The sequence below is a fragment of the Lontra canadensis genome, unplaced genomic scaffold (assembly GCF_010015895.1).
Source record: "Lontra canadensis isolate GAN:19392208 unplaced genomic scaffold, GSC_riverotter_1.0 scaffold5, whole genome shotgun sequence".
In the NCBI taxonomy this organism is placed as follows: Eukaryota; Metazoa; Chordata; class Mammalia; order Carnivora; family Mustelidae; genus Lontra; species Lontra canadensis.
In genome coordinates, this window is record NW_022630999.1 from 261,725 (window position 1) to 279,463 (window position 17,739).

The following is a 17,739-nucleotide window of genomic DNA, read 5'->3' on the forward strand; positions in this document are numbered from 1 at the left end:
TTTGAATCATGACTTACTCCCATAACCTCCAGAAGCTTATTCAACCTTGTTGACCCTTGGTTTCTTCATTATCAAATAAAGTAATTATTCCTGCTTTGGAAAGTGCTCGTTAGGATGAGTAATATATGCAAAGTGCCTTGTGCAGTGCGTGGCACATAGTGGGTGCTTGATAAATGTGTGTTGGATAAATAAAACGATATTTTTAGCTATAGTAAGCATTCATTACATATACACAAAAATAATCTACTGGTCAAGCATTCATTATATATACACTAAAATAATCTACTGGTCATGTTCCTGCTAGTACTGTAGATTTCTCTTTTGTGAACTACCCCCAGGACTTCAGTTTAAAGATAAGGATGTGTGTGGCCAACGACTTCTGTAAAGATTTCTGGCACTTTCTGGAATTAAAAATTCCTTTGGGTTTTACCAGCCAGAGTCAGTTATTGGGAATGGGGGTAAAGGACCATTTCTGGGAAAATGGGCTTTTTCTGTATGAACAACTCACTTTAGTACAAGAACTATTTATGGAACGAGTGCAAAGCTCGAGGTTTCCCGTTCCTGTTTTATTCACAGATCATACTCTAACTTCTCAGCATTTCACTTTCAAGGGACCCGCTGAAAACGAGGGCGGGTCCCTTTAAGGCCCTGGAAAGGGTCTTGGTGTTGGTTTCGGCGGGGAGGACACGCCCCATCACGTGGGCGCAGTCCCAGAGGGGCGGGGCCGGCGTCTCTGGGCTTCCGTCACTTCCGGTTCTCTGTCAGTTGCAAGCGAGCGAGCAGAAGGCAGTTCGGCTGCAAGAGTGGAGCGTGAGTTCTGGGGACCCCGCCCCCACCCCCTCGAACCCCTTCTTGGCCGGCCCCCACCCTCCCAGCCCGGCCGCGAGCCTCTGGCGGCTCTAACCCAGCTAGCAGGCCACGGCCAGGGGAAATGGCGGCGTTGCCAGGCCTCCCCGCCTCGGCCTCCCTGGACCTCCTCCTCTGTCGCCGACCCGCGCGTCCCATGTTCTGCAGCCCTACCCGCGCCAGAAGCCGGCTCCCGTGAACGGCCCCGGCGTGGCGAGTGCGGCGGCGGGGTGCGGCCGAGGAGCCGCGGGGAGGGGGCTCGGGCGCCCCCGGGACAATGCAGCGGCGGCCCGGGCCATGGCGGGGGCGCGTGTGCTGCCTGCTTCTCCCCAAGGCCTGGCTGGGGCTCTTTCCCCGGCATCCAGGGTTGGGGGGCTCTCTACCGGAGGGGGAGAGAGGACCCCGTCGGAGGAGGGCTAGGGGGTGGGGGAAGGACGGCTGGTGTGCTGAGGGTAGCTAACGCTTCGAGAGAAGAAAATGGCGCTTGGTGCAAGTCCCTCCTCTTCCCATACGGTCTCCTCCGCACTTCGCCGCCTCCCACGCCCCCTCCGACCAACCTGTCCCCCCCGCCCCCCACCCCCGGGCCTCAGCCGTTGCCAGCCCCAAGGTTCCAGTAGCTTCCTGGCACCGCGCGACCCTCTTCCCGGTCTTGGTGCTCATCACCCTCGTGTTGTACCGAATTCCTGTGCCCTTTAGTCCCGGTTTAGTTTCACCTCATCTTTTCTGTTCCTCACGCCATCATCAAAGACCGAAATTCATTTTTTCAGTTGGATTTTGTATAGATTCTACACTAGCGTTTAGTATCACCTGCCCGAATTACTGGCCTGCCCCCCTCCTTCGAACAGTAAAGATTCATTAAGTGGAAGTAAAAATCTATCTTGTCAAAAGTTCAAAGTGGCTTTAGTTACCATCACCTTTTTTTGTTTGTTTGTTTTTGTTTTTTTTTTCGGTGGTCTTATAATTTGGGTTATTTATGAAGTCGTTCTGTGAAATGATCTTAGGCAGCATCCCCCCTACAGCTTTTATTAATAGACCGTATAGTTACGCTTGACAGTTTCAAAGTGAAAAAATAGGTTATGTCCAATTTAATAACCTTTAAAAAAATGTTTCTTGGCATTAAAAAACCTAAATTGCTTTTGGAGTTAGGGTTGTAAAATGGAACAGTAACAGGAATAGTGCATAAAATGTGGTTCTCAACGTTGCTGGTCCCCTCCAAATTTACTCTTCTCGTGGGGAAATTACCAGTAAAAACAGCATGGCTGGTTGCCCATGTTTGAGCTTTTTGAAATTAGTGGCTTGAATTGGGATAGATGGCCCACTTCTTTTACCTTGACCTCCTATTGTGGAATACCTTTAGTGTTAGTTGCCAAAGCAAGTTTAGTCTAGAGAGCTAGATTACTTGGGATTTTTTGAGGAGGAAATGAAGTCTTTTTTCCTTTATTCAACATTTACAGACTGTGTGTTGTATATATTGGGCCCTTTAGGGCATACAGAAATTAACAGGACTCCGTCTTTTTGGAGATAGAGAGGGCTAAAGATAATTTAATAATAAGTGGTTTATGACCTGGTTTTATAAGTGTCTTGAAAAGAGTGCCTTGGAATTCCTTGAAATTTGGGCTTTAGCTCCCCTACCCCTCACTTCTCTACAAAAGTCGGTGCACAAGGCGCTCTATCTCTCAATAAAGATCACCTGAAAGCAAGATACTGGATTATGTATCTTGTGGGGGGGGGAGCTAAGGTCATAGTGGAATTTGAGAAGAGGTTTTGCCCCTCCTATAAGCAGATTCTTCAAAATGTAGTTAAACTATTTCAGAGTAGAAAATTAGTGTAAAATACAATGAACTGTAAAAATTTTATTTAACTTTGTGAACTCTGAATTAGTTTTTGTCATTTTTGATGGCATGATCAAAAAGCCAAAGAAAATTAGGGACATACACAAAATATGAAAAAATAGGATTATGCTGGCAAACGAATTACATCTGTATAGTGCAGCTGTTCCGCATGTTGTGTGAATGTTGGGGTCAGTTCCTGCAATTAATAATTCTGTTAGGTCTCATCAATGAGAAATATAAAACAGTACTGAGAATATGCCTATTCCTGGTTTTAACAGAGATTGCTGTCAGCTGCCTTTTTCCAATTTAGTCTACCCATAAACATCTAACTCCTCTAAAATGAAGTATAAAAACACCCAATGGGTTTGGGAAAGAGGTGTAGGAGTGTGAGATGTGTGTGACATTTAGTTCTTTCTCCTTGCTGGATTCTCCTTGCTGGGTTCTGGGTGTTACTTTCAATTTGGAAGAGTATAAATTAAGAGTATAACTTGTAGCATTGTGCTGAGCGTAACAACTCCAGTACTACAAGATGGTAGAACCATGGAACTTCTCGAATTTTTGCTTGGGAAAGAGTTAAGTCGAAGGTAATAGAACAATTTGTAAATTATTGTGTATAATGTGTTTTTCTTTCAGAATGCCTAAATCAAAGGAACTTGTTTCTTCAAGCTCTTCTGGCAGCGATTCTGACAGTGAGGTTGACAAAAAGGTGACTGTTAACGCAAGTCATTTCTGTGGTAACTTAATTCAGCAGTATTGCCCACATCCTGTTCTCAAGGACAGCAAGGCTTATCAGAATGGTAAAATGAGTGCCTGGATGGGTGTTTCAGAAAGTGCAAATGGCTCCTGGACCTCTTGACCAAAATGCTTGGGTTCCTTGTACGTTCACACTCCTGACCCCTGAATCAGGCTTGAGCAAGTCTTGAGAGTTTAACAAGTCTCCCGTAGAGGACTTCTAGGAACCCCAAAGCTGTAGGGCCACCACTTTATTCCCTAGGGGGATAGCATTAGAATGAGGCTGGAACCCCGTTTGCCATTATTCAGAAACCTGCCTAATCTCTAGGTATTGTGTGTTGTAATTGAGTTAAAATTACCTGAACTCTTTGAATGTCGATGTCAGTTTTGACCACCTTCTCAGCCACTGGTGTTTATCCAGCGCAGTAGGATTACTTAAAATGTAGGCTTGGTACATTTTAAGTTAGAATGTTATTTACTCTGTTCCCCTCCTTTTAGTTAAATCAACACCCAGCAAAGCTAACATAAAATTACGCATTTGGACAAGAGGGTTTTGTACATTAGATGACAACCGTGCTGGGAGCCGTGTATTCTGCTTAACTGAGCAGCTCACACTGCAGTCAGAGCTTCCTTCTATGCAGAACTGGTTTTTTTATTTCCTAGGAGGTTACATAATTATGTCTCTGAGTTTAGTTGGCAGTGTTAGTTAAAAGAGCTTATGGGAGAATCTTGGAGAAGATGGACCTTTATAGGGAAATACAGAATATATAACCTAAAGGTTGAAATAAGGCCTCAAAAAGCATACATTAGCTATACTCCAGAAGAAAATACCTCTTAATTTTTTTTATTCAAACCTAGTAATGGCATTTGACTATTCATTTAACAAATTTTTACTGAGCTTTTTTATGTGCCAGTCCGTATATATAAAGAAGAATCCACTTTCTGCTTAATTGAGCTGTTTTTTTTTTCTGTTTTTGCTATTTGCTATTAATAGTACTATTAATCCTATAAACACAGTAATACGTTAATTTTTTTCAGTTTATATACGTGTGTACATTCTGTTTACCTAACTTCATCTAATTCAGTACATTAATATATTAATTTCTACTTTCCACTAAGGAAGATGACTGCCCTCTGCTGTTTAGGTTGGGAACTCTACTGGTTTTCATAGGCTGTTAGGTCATTTTCAGAATGAGGCGATACAAAAAGTTTTTACAATAATGTTGTTTTATTTAAAACATTGCCTTGATTTGGGATACTCATCTAACACATTGCTGTCCACCTTCAGTGATTTTTGTGATGAAGTTCTTGTGTTGTTGACTTCTAATGCCCAGTATAAAATAAGCTTTTCATATTCATAACTTTTCAAAGTCAGTTTAAGTCCCTTTTGGAATAGACAGGGTATAAATAGCATATCCTAGATTGGAATGAGTTGGTTGTTTCTTCCTAATTAATATATGTCCTTTCTAAAAATATAAGTTGCTGACTAACTTGAGTAGACTTGGGGTTTTCAGAAGTTTATTCACAAGCAGCAGGCCCCCATCTCTTTTTTTTTGTCCCCCCCTTCCAAAAAAATCGTATTTGGGATACTGGTCTAGAAAAGAATTATTCCTCTGGTTATTGCCACTATGATGCTTGAGGTGTATTTTGGGCTTCTGAGAACACATTTTGAAAAAACTGTGTTAGATCTTAGGTTAGCTCCATTGTTCCATTGTCAAGTGAAACTTGCCTGTGTATGTGTTTACGATTTTTTTCTTAATAAATGTAGTCCTTTGAATCTTTAAGTCTTAAAAAGTAATGAAGTGCTTGAACCTGAGATATGTTTTATTCTTACGTGTGCAAATTTCAACCATTATGCTTATTTTTCTTTCAAGTTAAAGAGGAAAAAGCAAGTTACTCCAGAAAAACCTGTGAAGAAGCAAAAGACTGGTGAAACTTCAAGAGCCCTGTCATCCTCTAAGCAGAGCAGCAGCAGCAGAGATGATAACATGTTCCAGGTAATTTCCTTAGATCCAGAGGAATTCGTGTCTGGCTTGATCTGAAAAATATTACTAGTACCTTAATTTAATACTGCAAAATATTGACTAAGAATATTCCTTGAAATATAAGAGTAGGTTTGTAGAAATGAAAGTCATTTATACGATGCTAGATTAAAGTCTAGAAACCTGTAGTTTGGCTAAGTGTAAAATAATTTAAAAGTTACAGATATCAAAAAAAAAAAAAAATCCCCAAAGAGATTGAGAACTGCACATTTAGGAAGCAGTTTGGAATAGATAGGTCTAGTATTGGGCTGTGAAATATGGATGGAGTATTACTGGAGAACAAACAGCATTACGGCCTGCATAGTTTGGGCTTGATAAGAATAGGAGAGGCAGGTGGTGCCTGTGTGGCTCAGTTGGTTAAGTGTGGGACTCCTGACATCTGCTCAGGGTTTTGGGATTGAGCCTGTGTTGGGTTCCACCCTCAGTAGGGTGTCTGCTTGAGATTCTCTCCCTTTCTCTCTCTGTGTCCTCCCCTAACCCCATGATGCTCACTTGCTTTCTCTCGAAACAAATAAATAAATTTTCTCTCAAAAATAAATAAATCTTTAAAAAAGAACAGGAGAGGTGGGTGGATTTACTGAAATTGGCCCTCCCTGTATAGTGGGGAATAAGATTGAATATCGAGGTAAAGCAAAGGAAGTGTTTCAAGTGTTTGAAGGGCTTAATTATGAGTTGGAGCCAAAATGTTAGAATGAGGCTGCAAACATTTGACTGGAAAAGGCTAGAGTGTATATACATGTACACATATATGTATATATAAAATGCATAGTTATGTATAATATAGATACGTATTTTTAACTTTCTGATGGCCTTGAAAGACAGTGCCAGGATTAAGGTTAGAATGAGAAAATAGGGCGCCTGGGTGGCTCCGTGGGTTAAGCATCTGCCTTCAGCTCAGGTCATGATCTCAGGGGCCTGGGATCAAGGCAGTTGATCAAGTTGCTATCAAGTTGTCAAGTGGTACACCTTACGTGTATACAGTTTTTGCTAAAATACGTTAAAAACATAGACCATCCAGATGGATTGTTTAGTTACGGGGTTTAGTTCTCTGACTTCTGTAGCGTTGGGGAATAGACTGTGTTGGTAGAGAACCTGAGTCACTGCGTATAAGGGAGTATTACCGAAGGGCCCTCATTTCTTTGAGTTCATAATAAGTTGAGTGATTACCGTATTTCATCAGGTCTTGCCGAGTTCTGGGTGTTCAGTGATGAACCAAGTAGACGTGATCTCTGGTTTTATGGAATATATGGGAATAAATATGATACTGGTAAACATGTATTTATAATTAAAGTTACGATGTGGGCTGAGAAGCAAAAGGGCAGATTATAGAAGAGGAGGTGCTCTGGGAATCTCTTAAGGATGTGACATTTGAAGCTTAAGACCTAAATGAGCCAGTCATACTAAGGGAATGGGAGGTGGAGTCCTTTTCAGAGTAAGTAGAGAGATCTGTGCAAATGTTTTGTGGCTAGAGCTTAGGAAGCCTGGTTGAGAGAGTTGATAGGCGATCTAGTTGGTAAGGAGGTTGGGGGCCAGATCTTGCACCGTCTTCCTATTGGAAGGCCATTTTTAGGAGACCGCTCACAGAGTGGAACTTGTTAAGACATTGCTGGAATCTGTCAGGACCCAAGTGATCAGGTGTCCTTTTCAAAAACAAATAGATCTAAAATCGAAATTAGAACTGTTTGGGTATTAATAGCCATAAGACAGGATTTTTTTTTTTTTTTTTAACTTCATATCCATCACTTGAGAATTAGAAGAAATAATCTTACTCTGGTAAAGCAGTGTGCATAAACATAAGCAGCTCTTTAAATGTAATACTTGAAGAGAATTGTACCCAAGGAAAGTCACTGCACTGATTTTTCAAACTCCAGAATGATTTGGGCAGAATCCTGGCTAGAGCAGAAATACTGCTACATGCTTGCCTTGAGTCTGGTTCCTTCAGCTCTGAGTTTAAGAACTTGGTTCTGTAGAGACATAACCTCCCTGTGGTAGAACTTAACGTGTTATTGAAAACAACCTGGAGATCTGTCTCGTAAATACTAAGCACTCGTGTCCTAAAGGTCAGAATGGTTGAGACAGGGACATTGATCTGTATTTTTCTTCAAAGTTAGACACAGGGGTCAGTAGTACCACCTTACTTGATTTAATGATTTAAGGAAAAACCTGATCCTTTAAAATTCTGTCGTTACAGAGACAATTCTTAATATGGTGTAGAGCTGGGGGTTCATGTATGTATTCTAGGAACCCATGAAATTATTATTTCTCTATTTGAATTTTTTTTGGTGAGTGGAGAAATTATTCATAACTTTCATCAAATCTCCAAAAGAGAGAGGAATCAAAAAAATTTAAGGATCAACATTCTGAATGATATTCATGTTTTTCCCCCTTGTTAAATACCGCATTATATGTAAATGTATACATATATTATATATATATACACACAGACATATACATATATGTATGCACATGTATACACATGTGTGTATATACACATATACATATATACATAATGTAAAATTATATGCATTCTGTCATCCGATTATGTTATTTCCTCTTATACATGTGATTGTAGAGATCTTTATTCTTTCTACTTTAATCGTTCTATCTGTATATTACCTCATTTCTGTTTTTTTTGGAGGAGGGTAAGAGTTTGTCAGCTTTATTCATTTATTCATTTCTCCTCAAGGGAGAGTTGACTGTTGGGCTTCTTTTTAATAAATGTTATTGAGAGGTCATTTATATATATAACAAAATGCACACATTAAGCCTAAAATTTGGTCAGCTGTGATAAAAATGGACACAGTCTTGTAATGAGGCCTTTTCCATTACCCCAGAAAGTTCTCTCTTGGCCTCCCTTTGCAGTCATTCCCCCTGCCTGAGGTAACTACTGATCTCATTTCTATCACTGTGTATTTATTTTGCTTGTTCTACAGCCTCTTGTAGTGGAATTGTACAGTTTGTATTGTTTTGTGTCTGGCTTCTTTTGCTCAGCATAACATCTGGGGGTCGGTTCTTATGGTTATCCATTCGTAGTTCGTTTCTTTTTATTGCTGAGTTGTATTCCACTGTTGGATTATACAACAGTTTGTCCCTACACTTTGGATAGACATTTGAGTTGTTTCTACCTAGTCTTGGGCTGTTAGGAATAGCACTGTTGGGAACATTCTTGTATAGGTCTTTGTGAATTTGTTTCCTTTTTGGATCAATTATCAGATGCATTTGCTGGGCCTTAGGGTTAGTGTATGTTCAGCTTTATAAGAAACTGTCAAACTGTTTTCTGTAGTAGCTGTACCATTTTACGCACCCAGCAGCAATGTGAGAGATTCCAGTTGCTTCATACATTTCCTCACTGGGTTTTGTCAATATTTGATGCTATTCACATAAGCTAATGGATATGTAGTAGGAGCTCATTGTAGTTTTACTTTGGACTTCGTTCGGGTCTTTTTTGCCCATTAAAAAGATAGAGGTCATTTGGTTTATTGAGCTGGAAGAGTTCTTTATGTATTTTAGGTATGAGTTTTTTGTCAGCTCTAAATATAGTGGACATTTTCTTTAGGTCCATGGTTTGCCTGTTAATTTTATTTTCTTAAGAAAATTTTATTTATTCATTTGTCAGGGGAGAGAGCGAGCGAGCACGCACACAAGCAGGAGGGGCAGCAGAGGGTGAAGCAGGCTCCCCGCTGATCATGACCTAAGCTGAAGGCAGATGCTTAACTGACAGAGCCACCCAACCGTCCCTCTAGCGTGATTTTACAGTTTTAAACCTATTTTCAGTTTGAATTCTCAGGAATACAAGATTTTCAGTAGAGTAGTAGTAGTATTTTTTCTGCTTGTTTCGTTTTGGTTCTTAATCTGAGAACCTATAAAGGCTCCAGAAGTCTCTTCCTGGTTTTTCAAGTCCTCTTCAGTATAGCTCCCATCCGTTTAGCATGTCCTTGAATCTCAGCAGTTGTTGTGTCTTTCTGTTTAGTCCCTTCCATGTCCTTGTCATTTTTTTCTCTTTTACTTAATTGATGGGCTGTCGTTTTTCAAGGTAGTTCCTAATACCTAAGGTGTCTTCCACATGCTCAAGCCCACACCGAACTCATACTTGACTTAATCAATATTACTTCAATAGGTTTTCAGTACATTTTAATGTTAAGAGACTCAGCTAGCTTATTAGCTCATGGGTTTACTAGCTACAGGGCTTACTGGCTAGTGGGTTTACTGTAAAAACCAAAATGAAACAATGTTCAGTTCTGTGGTTAGCTGCTTAAGATACTTCTGCGTTTCTTAGAGTCATTAAATCAGTATTATAAATCACAATTAACAGTTTCAGTGTGATAATTATTTTGGTCTTAATTTATTCATTTAGACAGTTTACTGGGAACCTAGTATGATAGGCACTAGGGGGTGCAAAGAAGATTGATTAAAAAATAAGCCATTAAAACTGACCCTAAGATCACTGGTGACTTTAGAATAGGCAGTGGGAATTCAATTAGTAGAAACAGTATTTTTCTCCTTTTGAAATTTGGCAATAAAAGGAAGAAGGAAAAATGGAGAAAGTTATAAAATGCTGCAGATTAGAGAAAATGCCTTAGAAAAAGAGAGGAATGAGCATGTTAGGAAATGGTAGATAAGCAAAGGGAAAGAATGTGTAAGTAAGAAATAGGATAGAAAAAGTAAAAAGTTAAGGCTTGATGGTATTGTGAGTACAGGGAAGAGAGATTTGAAAGCACTTAACCCATATCCAGTGGACTTCATTTTCTCCATAAAGCATGGGGTATGCCTGGAAGTGGGGGCACACCAGTGGGATCAGAAACTTACTTAAGGAAAGAAAACTGAAGGAAAATGAACCAGACCTGGCTGAGACCAGAAAAAGAGCCGTTAATGTGTACTGGGTCAGTACAGCTGTGATTCTGCTAGCCTTGATCATGACTTGAGCCGAAGGCAGACACTTAATGACTGAGGCATCCAGGTGCCCCTGAAGAGTAGTTTTAGAATGAGTAAGAGATAGGTAGAGGCATTGAAAGTTTTGATCAGAAAGTATGACTTTTTCGTTGAAGTGCTGGACAGTATAGACAGTGTCTTATAGTGAAGACATCTGGAAGGTGCTTTACAGAGTAAAGCCTTTTCCTTCTCTGGAATTTGTAGTTTGTTAAGCATAGTATCAGGTTTTTGGAAAATGGTTTTCTGTGGGTCGTTTTAAGTTCTTAATTTGAGGACTGTGGTGAAGTGTATTAAAGATGTTATTTGAAATGAATGTCTAAAAGGAAGAGGTTTCTCATGTTCTAGTGACCAGATCTCTGGATTTTTTAAAAGGTACATAGCTAGTGGGGTTTGTGGATTCCTACTGGTTGTAGTTTGTACTGCCAAAGTTTGCTTTCTAATGATTTTTGTGGTAAAAAACGCAACATAAATTTTACTATCTTAACCATTTTTTAAGCATGCAGTAGTGTTAAGTATGTTCATATTATTATAAAACAGATTTCCTGAACTCTTTCTTTTAGCAAAACTTAAAGAATTCCCCTTTCCCTCTTCCCCCAGCCCCTGATAATTAACCATTTTGCTTTCTGTCTCTCTGAATCTGACTGGTGTAGGCACTTGTATAAGGAGAATCATGAAGTACACATATTTTTTTTCTTTCTTTCTTTCTTTCTTTTTTTTCTTTTTCTTTTTCTTTTTTAAAGATTTATTTATTTTAGAGTGAGAGCTTCAGTGTCTATGTGAGGTAGGGACAGACGGAGAATTTCAAGCAGACTCTCCACCTAGCTCAGAGCCCCATGTGGGGCTCATGACCTGAGTGGAAATCAGGAGTTGGACGCTGAACTGAGCCACCCAGGCGCCCCAGTATGCATCTTTTTGTGAGTGGTCATTTCACTTAGCCCATTCAGTAAGGTTCATCCATGTTGTAGCATGTGACAGAATTTCCTTTTTAGAGGCTGAATAATACCCCACGGTATGTATATATCTCACATTTTGTGTATCCATTCATCTCAGGATGGACATTTGGGCTGTTCCCATCTTTGGGCTGTTGTGAGTAATGCTGCTGTGAACATGGGTGTATAAATAAATACCTCCTCAAGACCTTGCTTTCACTTCTTTTAGGTTCATACCCAGAAGTGGGGCTGCTGCATGAAATACTCTTATTTTGAATTTTCTGAGGAACCACTGTACTGTTTTCCATAATGTTACTCTGTTTTACTAATGATTCCTTTAATGTGAAAGTGATTGAAAGTGTGAGATGTACTTCATTTTAATTCCATCTTTTTAAGAAAGATTTCTTCTTAACAGTGACATTTCCTTTGGTGGTAGTTTTGATACTCAGAATAGTAGCTACTTTCATGATTTAAAGTATAGGGAGTGTGCAGCAAGTTGTGATAAAAATATGGACAGTCTCTTGAAATGAGAACCTTTCTATGTTTTTGTTTCTTTTGCAGATTGGGAAAATGAGGTACGTCAGTGTTCGGGACTTTAAAGGGAAAGTCCTAATTGATATTAGAGAATATTGGATGGATCCAGAAGGTGAAATGAAACCTGGAAGAAAAGGTGAGATTTAATTTCCTGAATTTGGTCTTAATAATTAGGACTAAGCGAAAAGGTAACCTACCTTATTTAAAATTGAAGTAATGTTGGCAGTGCATTTGGAAGATCCTCATTTAGTTGATTCTGTATTTTCTGTAGTTTTTTAGACATGAGATTTAACTTATTTTAATGACATGTCTTAAATAGCTATTGGAATAAAACCCAGGAAAAAGAACACACTTCCTATCACTTCATTTGGCTGCTAATTTGCTTGGATGTAGCTTTAGGAAAAAAAATTGACGTGAATTCTTAAGTAGAGCAGGCACTATTGGGTCATTTGTAAAATTAGGAATGAAAAATTCTGGTTTACGTGAGTGTTTCCTTTAGGTTCATCTAAAGGATATCCTTTTGTGGGGGTAGCCTTTTAGCAGGTCTTTGTCCTTCTTCCATTTGTGCGTCACCAGTCCCAAGCTTGTTGCCATCACAGAAGCACATTTTATTTATTCATCGTAGAGCTAGGGAGTGTTTGTATACAAACATAAATTCTTATATTTGGGTAGTTAGCTGCTTGAGGTTGATCCTTAGATCAAAATAGGCCTCTTTATCGCCTTCTACTCTGCTTGTTTGTTAGCTTGAAGGTACCGCTTGTTTGCTTTATGCAGTTCTTAGGTTTGGTAAACCTAACCTCTCTGTTTCTGTACACTTTAACATTTTCTTGTTCAAGGCCATTTCTGGAATCACTGAAGTTGTTGCATTGTGGCCAGTGCCAAATTTCTTCTCTTGTTTCTGCAAACATGTATGGAAACAATTTGATTAGCTTTAAAGCCCTTCCAGGGTGTTGACCCAGGGTGTTCTTCTGCCTTCCTCTCAATTTCATGGCCTCCCAGCAGTTTTCTGAGAAATACATGAATTCTTCCAATTCTAGTTTATTTTTCTATTTATGTGGGTCAAATATTAGTACATTAGAAGTTTCAAGTGCAAAGTGCTTTCTCTTCACATTTTTACTTGAAAGGCATGTTCTTAGCTAACATTTTAAATGTTTATTATGTGTCAGCTGATAAGTAAGCTTTTCATTCACATTAGCTAATTTATTGGTTCACAACACTGCTTTGAGGTGTAAATACCATTTTACTGGTGAGGAGACTGAGGCTTAGAGATTTTTTTTTTAAGGTCATACAGTTAGTGATAGGGTTCCTGCGATTTGAACCCTGACAGCAGGACTCTCCAGAATGCATTTTTAACCACTGTCTACATTCTGAGAAGTCCTGTATGGGTCATGTCCGAGGAATTTCTCCAAAGTAAATGAATGCTTCTTGAAGAACTCCGCAGAGTTGCTCACCTTGAGTTCCTATAGAAATTTTGAGCAAATGTTGGAACCAACTGGATGTAAAAATGGAGTGTCACATACAAAATCTGGATCTGGCCACTTAGCCTGCTAGTTTACAAGGTTCTGTGAGATGCATCTTCGCGTCATCGTTTGTTCTCACAGGCTGTACTACGTATTGTGCAGGATGCAGTGTTGGAAGTAAAACTGGGCATTAGACTGGTCTGCTCAGGTAATTGTGATTAATCTGTAATAACAAGGGATTTGACTCTCAATATGATAGTCATTGTGCCATTCCAAGTGGCAGTTGTCGATAAAACAGTTTTTGGGTTGGAAGTGTGAAAATCGTCAAAGCTTAAATGGATTTCCAACTTTTAATTTTTAAAAACTTTGTTTTAGGTATTTCTTTAAATCCCGAGCAATGGAGCCAACTGAAGGAACAGATTTCGGACATTGATGATGCAGTAAGAAAACTGTAAAATCAGAGCCATGAAACCTGTACTGTTCTAGTTGTTTTAATCTGTCTTTTTACATTGGCTTTTGTTTTCTAAACGTTGTTTTCCAAGCTATTGTATATTTGGATTGCAGAACAATTTGTAAGATGAATACTTCTTTTTTTTATGTGCATTATTAAAAGTGTTCTGAGTGAAGCTAATTGTCAACTTTATTAAGGAGGATTGCTTTGTGCCTGCCACCTAGTGTAAAATAAAATCAAGTAATACAATCTTAACTGTTGTGGCCTTTCTTGATCAAAAGAGTTGGTACCATTTAAGGCCAAAAGTAACAGTTTATAGACCTGTTAGTTTCACTTTGGCTTTTACATGCAAAAGGATTTGTATTGCATTGAATTTATAAACTCTGACTTGTGAAATTCATAGTTGATCTGTTTTCTTCCAGCCCAATGTCTAGACTTAACTAGATTTTTCTACCCCAGTGATACTTCACTCCCCCCCCCACCTTTTTTTTAACGGCGTTTTTTCCTTTAATGACTTGTCATGTCAGTTTTCATTTCACTTTTTTGCTCTCTTGAATATATTATACTAATTTGGAAAATCATTGAAACTGTCAACATGTTAGTTATCTCAACAAGGTACTTGTAATTAAAATATTATATGAGAGCTACAATCACTAATTCTACTGTATTAACTATTAGGAGATATAGTTTGATAAAAAAATGGCTTGTATGAAAACTGAGCAAGTAAGTGTATGTCGTTACCTGTAGTGTTCTGTGTAGTTACCTTATTGCTTAGTCTGCAGAGAATAATGACGTAAATGTCTGATTTCCTTTCACTTATTAAACCTGTTCACCATGGGATGATGTCTATGAAATCAGATACTGTTACCTTAGATTAGGATTTAATAAAAATTGTGAAAGCTTACTGGCCTAACATTTTATTTTATAACGTTGAGTGTGGATTATATGTAGCCAGAGATATCACTGAGCTTTACTGTCATAGGAGGTAATGTGGTTAGTTTTTGGAAGAAAGAATATATAGACACATATTTCTGGTTTTTTGGCCTTTTCTTAGTGGAGTTGGTTCTTTTTTTTTTGCAGTTAATCTACTGGACAATAGTATTCTAGACTTAATGTTACTAAGTTTTAGCAGGCACTCGGAAGTGATTTTCATTCAAGTGTAGTGATGAAACAGACCCCAATTGAGGCACAGATTTCAGGGGCTTTGCAGCAATAAATAGGGCAGGATGTGCCTTAGGAAGAGAATTTAGGGGAACTCTAACTGAGATGAAGGAAGGTGGTAGTGAAGAGGAGGGAAATCTCTTCAAACAAAGTGAAACATAGGATATTTTGGTCACATTGATAGGACACAATCCTGGATGGAATAGTAAAAAGAAAGGTTTTAAAGACATGTAAAAAAAAATTCTTGTTAACAAACTATTTTCAATAGCTAATCTTAAATGGTTTTATTGCCATGTCGGAGAGTTGCACTATTATACCAAGACTGATTACTGCGTCTAAAACTTTTTATAGTAGAATTGTTCAGGACTTGATTTCAAAACTAGCTGTCAGGACACGTAGAGTTATTAAATTGTTTTCTGGCAGTTCTTCTGTTTTAAAGTATGTTTTTACATTTTTTAGATGATTTTTCTAATGTTTGCTTTTAGCAGTAATCCTAATAGGTGCATAATTGGGGAATTAAATCTTCTCTTCTGGTATTTCAACCTACATCAGATAATAGGTACCTAAAGTGTTCAAAATGGTATTTTAGACAAATCATATCTTGATTGATAACTTTCCCTTTATTTGGGAACATACATGTGTTCTGTTAACTTAATTGGGTGGACTTGTAAAGTATTTCTTATTAATATATACACAGAAAGGGTAGTTAGAACACAGAACATTGATTTTGGTGTAGGTGAAGAGGGAATAATGGGAAAGTTTCCTAGGTCTATATGAATTCAGGCTGCGTGTGCATTTTGAAACAATCTGCTGACACAGAGCTGGTGCTGAAATCTGTTACCTAGGCATTTTCTACCTGTACAACATTGTGTCATTAAGACCTTCATATAAAGAGTTTCCCTTACAGAATTTGATAGGTTGACTGCTAAATTCATTTAAATTTGTAAATGGATATGCAATATATAGAAATTACTTCTTTTTTGGGGTACAGGAAGTGATGAGAACTAGGTTTAAAAGAAAAGACCAGTTAATTGTACTGAGAAGAGAAGATAGGGGAGTGAGGTTTTCTGTTTAAAATTACCTTCTTGGTAAGATTTCTTCTAGGAAGAGAGCTTGCCATTCTGAGGCAGCGGTTTCTTATTTCGGAATGCCAGAATGAATTTAATTAATGCCAGCCCTGAGTGAACTCGTAGCAGGGTTTCTCCAATGGGGTTTTCCTCTTTGTCTTTTCAAGTATGGGTAGCATTTGACCGATTTCCAGTGCCCTTGGCATTTTACTTAAAGAACAACCACTAAAAACAAAAACAAAAACAACAAAAAAAACCCCCACACCACACACACATATAAAAACAAAACCAAACCTCTTTATGATTTGATTATTCTCTCTTGCTTTTACTTTGTGAATGCTTTTGAAGAATACTCCTACCTCATTAGCTAGTCAAGTTGTTGTGATATTGGATCTATTTCTACGTAGGAAAAAACACTTAGAAAAAAAAAAGTACGTATATCCTGGCTTGGCTATTGAGGGGAAAAGAGAAAGAGTTGAGTTATTTAGGTTTCCTGATAGGGATGTCAGAGCACTATACAAGCTTGAAATTTTTTTAAAAAAAGCGCTGGCTAATATTTAGGTATCTCTTGAAATTCTTTGATATTTGCTTTTTATGGAAATTCAGTGAAATACTTTAAAGTTTTTGTTTTTATTCTTAAAGTGGTATTTTCCAGATAAAGTCTGGGGTAAACATTCACATAGTCACGAATATGTAATTCTGTAATTGTGGAAAAACCTGTATGCTTTGTTTGGTACATCTTCCGTGGAGATGTCAATGAATATAATCCTCCATCTGTGAATATTTTAAATGTTGAAATAAAAATAAGAAATGTGGCCTATGTGTCATCACGGTTTCACAGACCTAAAAATGAATGGCTTAGTTATCTGTCGAATGGGTTTTATTAACAAACAATGCCTTCCTGTGTGAATGCTTTTGGAATGTGAATTCGTGTTAGCATGTTATATCTCCTGAGGACCTCTGGAACCTGACCAGACTGGACTGGATGGGATAGGACTGGATGGGACAGGGTGGAGTGGGGCAGGCAAGTGGGGGTGGTGTGGGCACGTTTTTCCCGTCTACCTGATCCGGATGGAAAAATGCAGATAATAAGGTGTATAGAATCTCTTCTTTCTCTCTCTCTTTTTTTAAACCTTATTATATGTTTTGCAGATGGATTATTCCATGGTATACTTAACCACATTGAATGCTGGACTCTGTTGAGTATTTTAAACTTATATTTTCATTTAGAAGGGGTCTATTTTTTCCCTTCTTGCTTAGTACTTTTGCTTTGTTACATTTTGAGATCTCATTGTTCAGATTTCCGTTCAGGGAAACTTACACTGGGATGGGAAGACCGTGGAAGACTACCCATGAGTCTTCTTGCCTCACGTAATCAGCTTGAAGTTTGTAGAGCATACTGACTCAAGTACCGTCAAGAAGAAAAATACAGTACTTGGAATTTGTAGTCACGGACTTTTTATAGTTTGTAGTATGGCTCAAAGGAGTTAAGGGATTAAAATTTTTTTTTTTGTTTAAAAAGCATAAAACATTAAACAAGTATATGTAATTATTTACTGGGTGACAGTTTATCCAAGACTTGGTCCATTTCTGTACAAAATCTTGCTGCATAGGACTTTCTCCCAGCTCACTGTCCCTAAGTCCTTTATGGAGTTTTGACCACCCTGGATCTGCTTTTACAGCCATTTCAGCCCTAGATTAACAATGATGTGTTTCTGAGAAAGGGAAACACTCCTTTCCTCTCACTCTTGTGCTC

At 38.5% G+C, this 17,739-nt stretch overlaps 1 protein-coding gene across 1 annotated transcript; it reads left to right on the top strand.

Moving 5' to 3' along the window:
- Positions 1–709: 709 nt before the first annotated feature.
- Positions 710–16,210, top strand: SUB1 (SUB1 regulator of transcription). The gene is made up of 5 exons (XM_032851275.1): positions 710–810; positions 3,312–3,384; positions 5,285–5,407; positions 11,872–11,980; positions 13,680–16,210. The coding sequence occupies exons 2-5, from the start codon at positions 3,313–3,315 to the stop codon at positions 13,757–13,759; spliced, it is 384 nt and encodes a 127-aa protein (XP_032707166.1). The 5' UTR covers positions 710–810; position 3,312; the 3' UTR covers positions 13,760–16,210.
- The last annotated feature ends 1,529 nt before the right edge of the window (positions 16,211–17,739 follow it).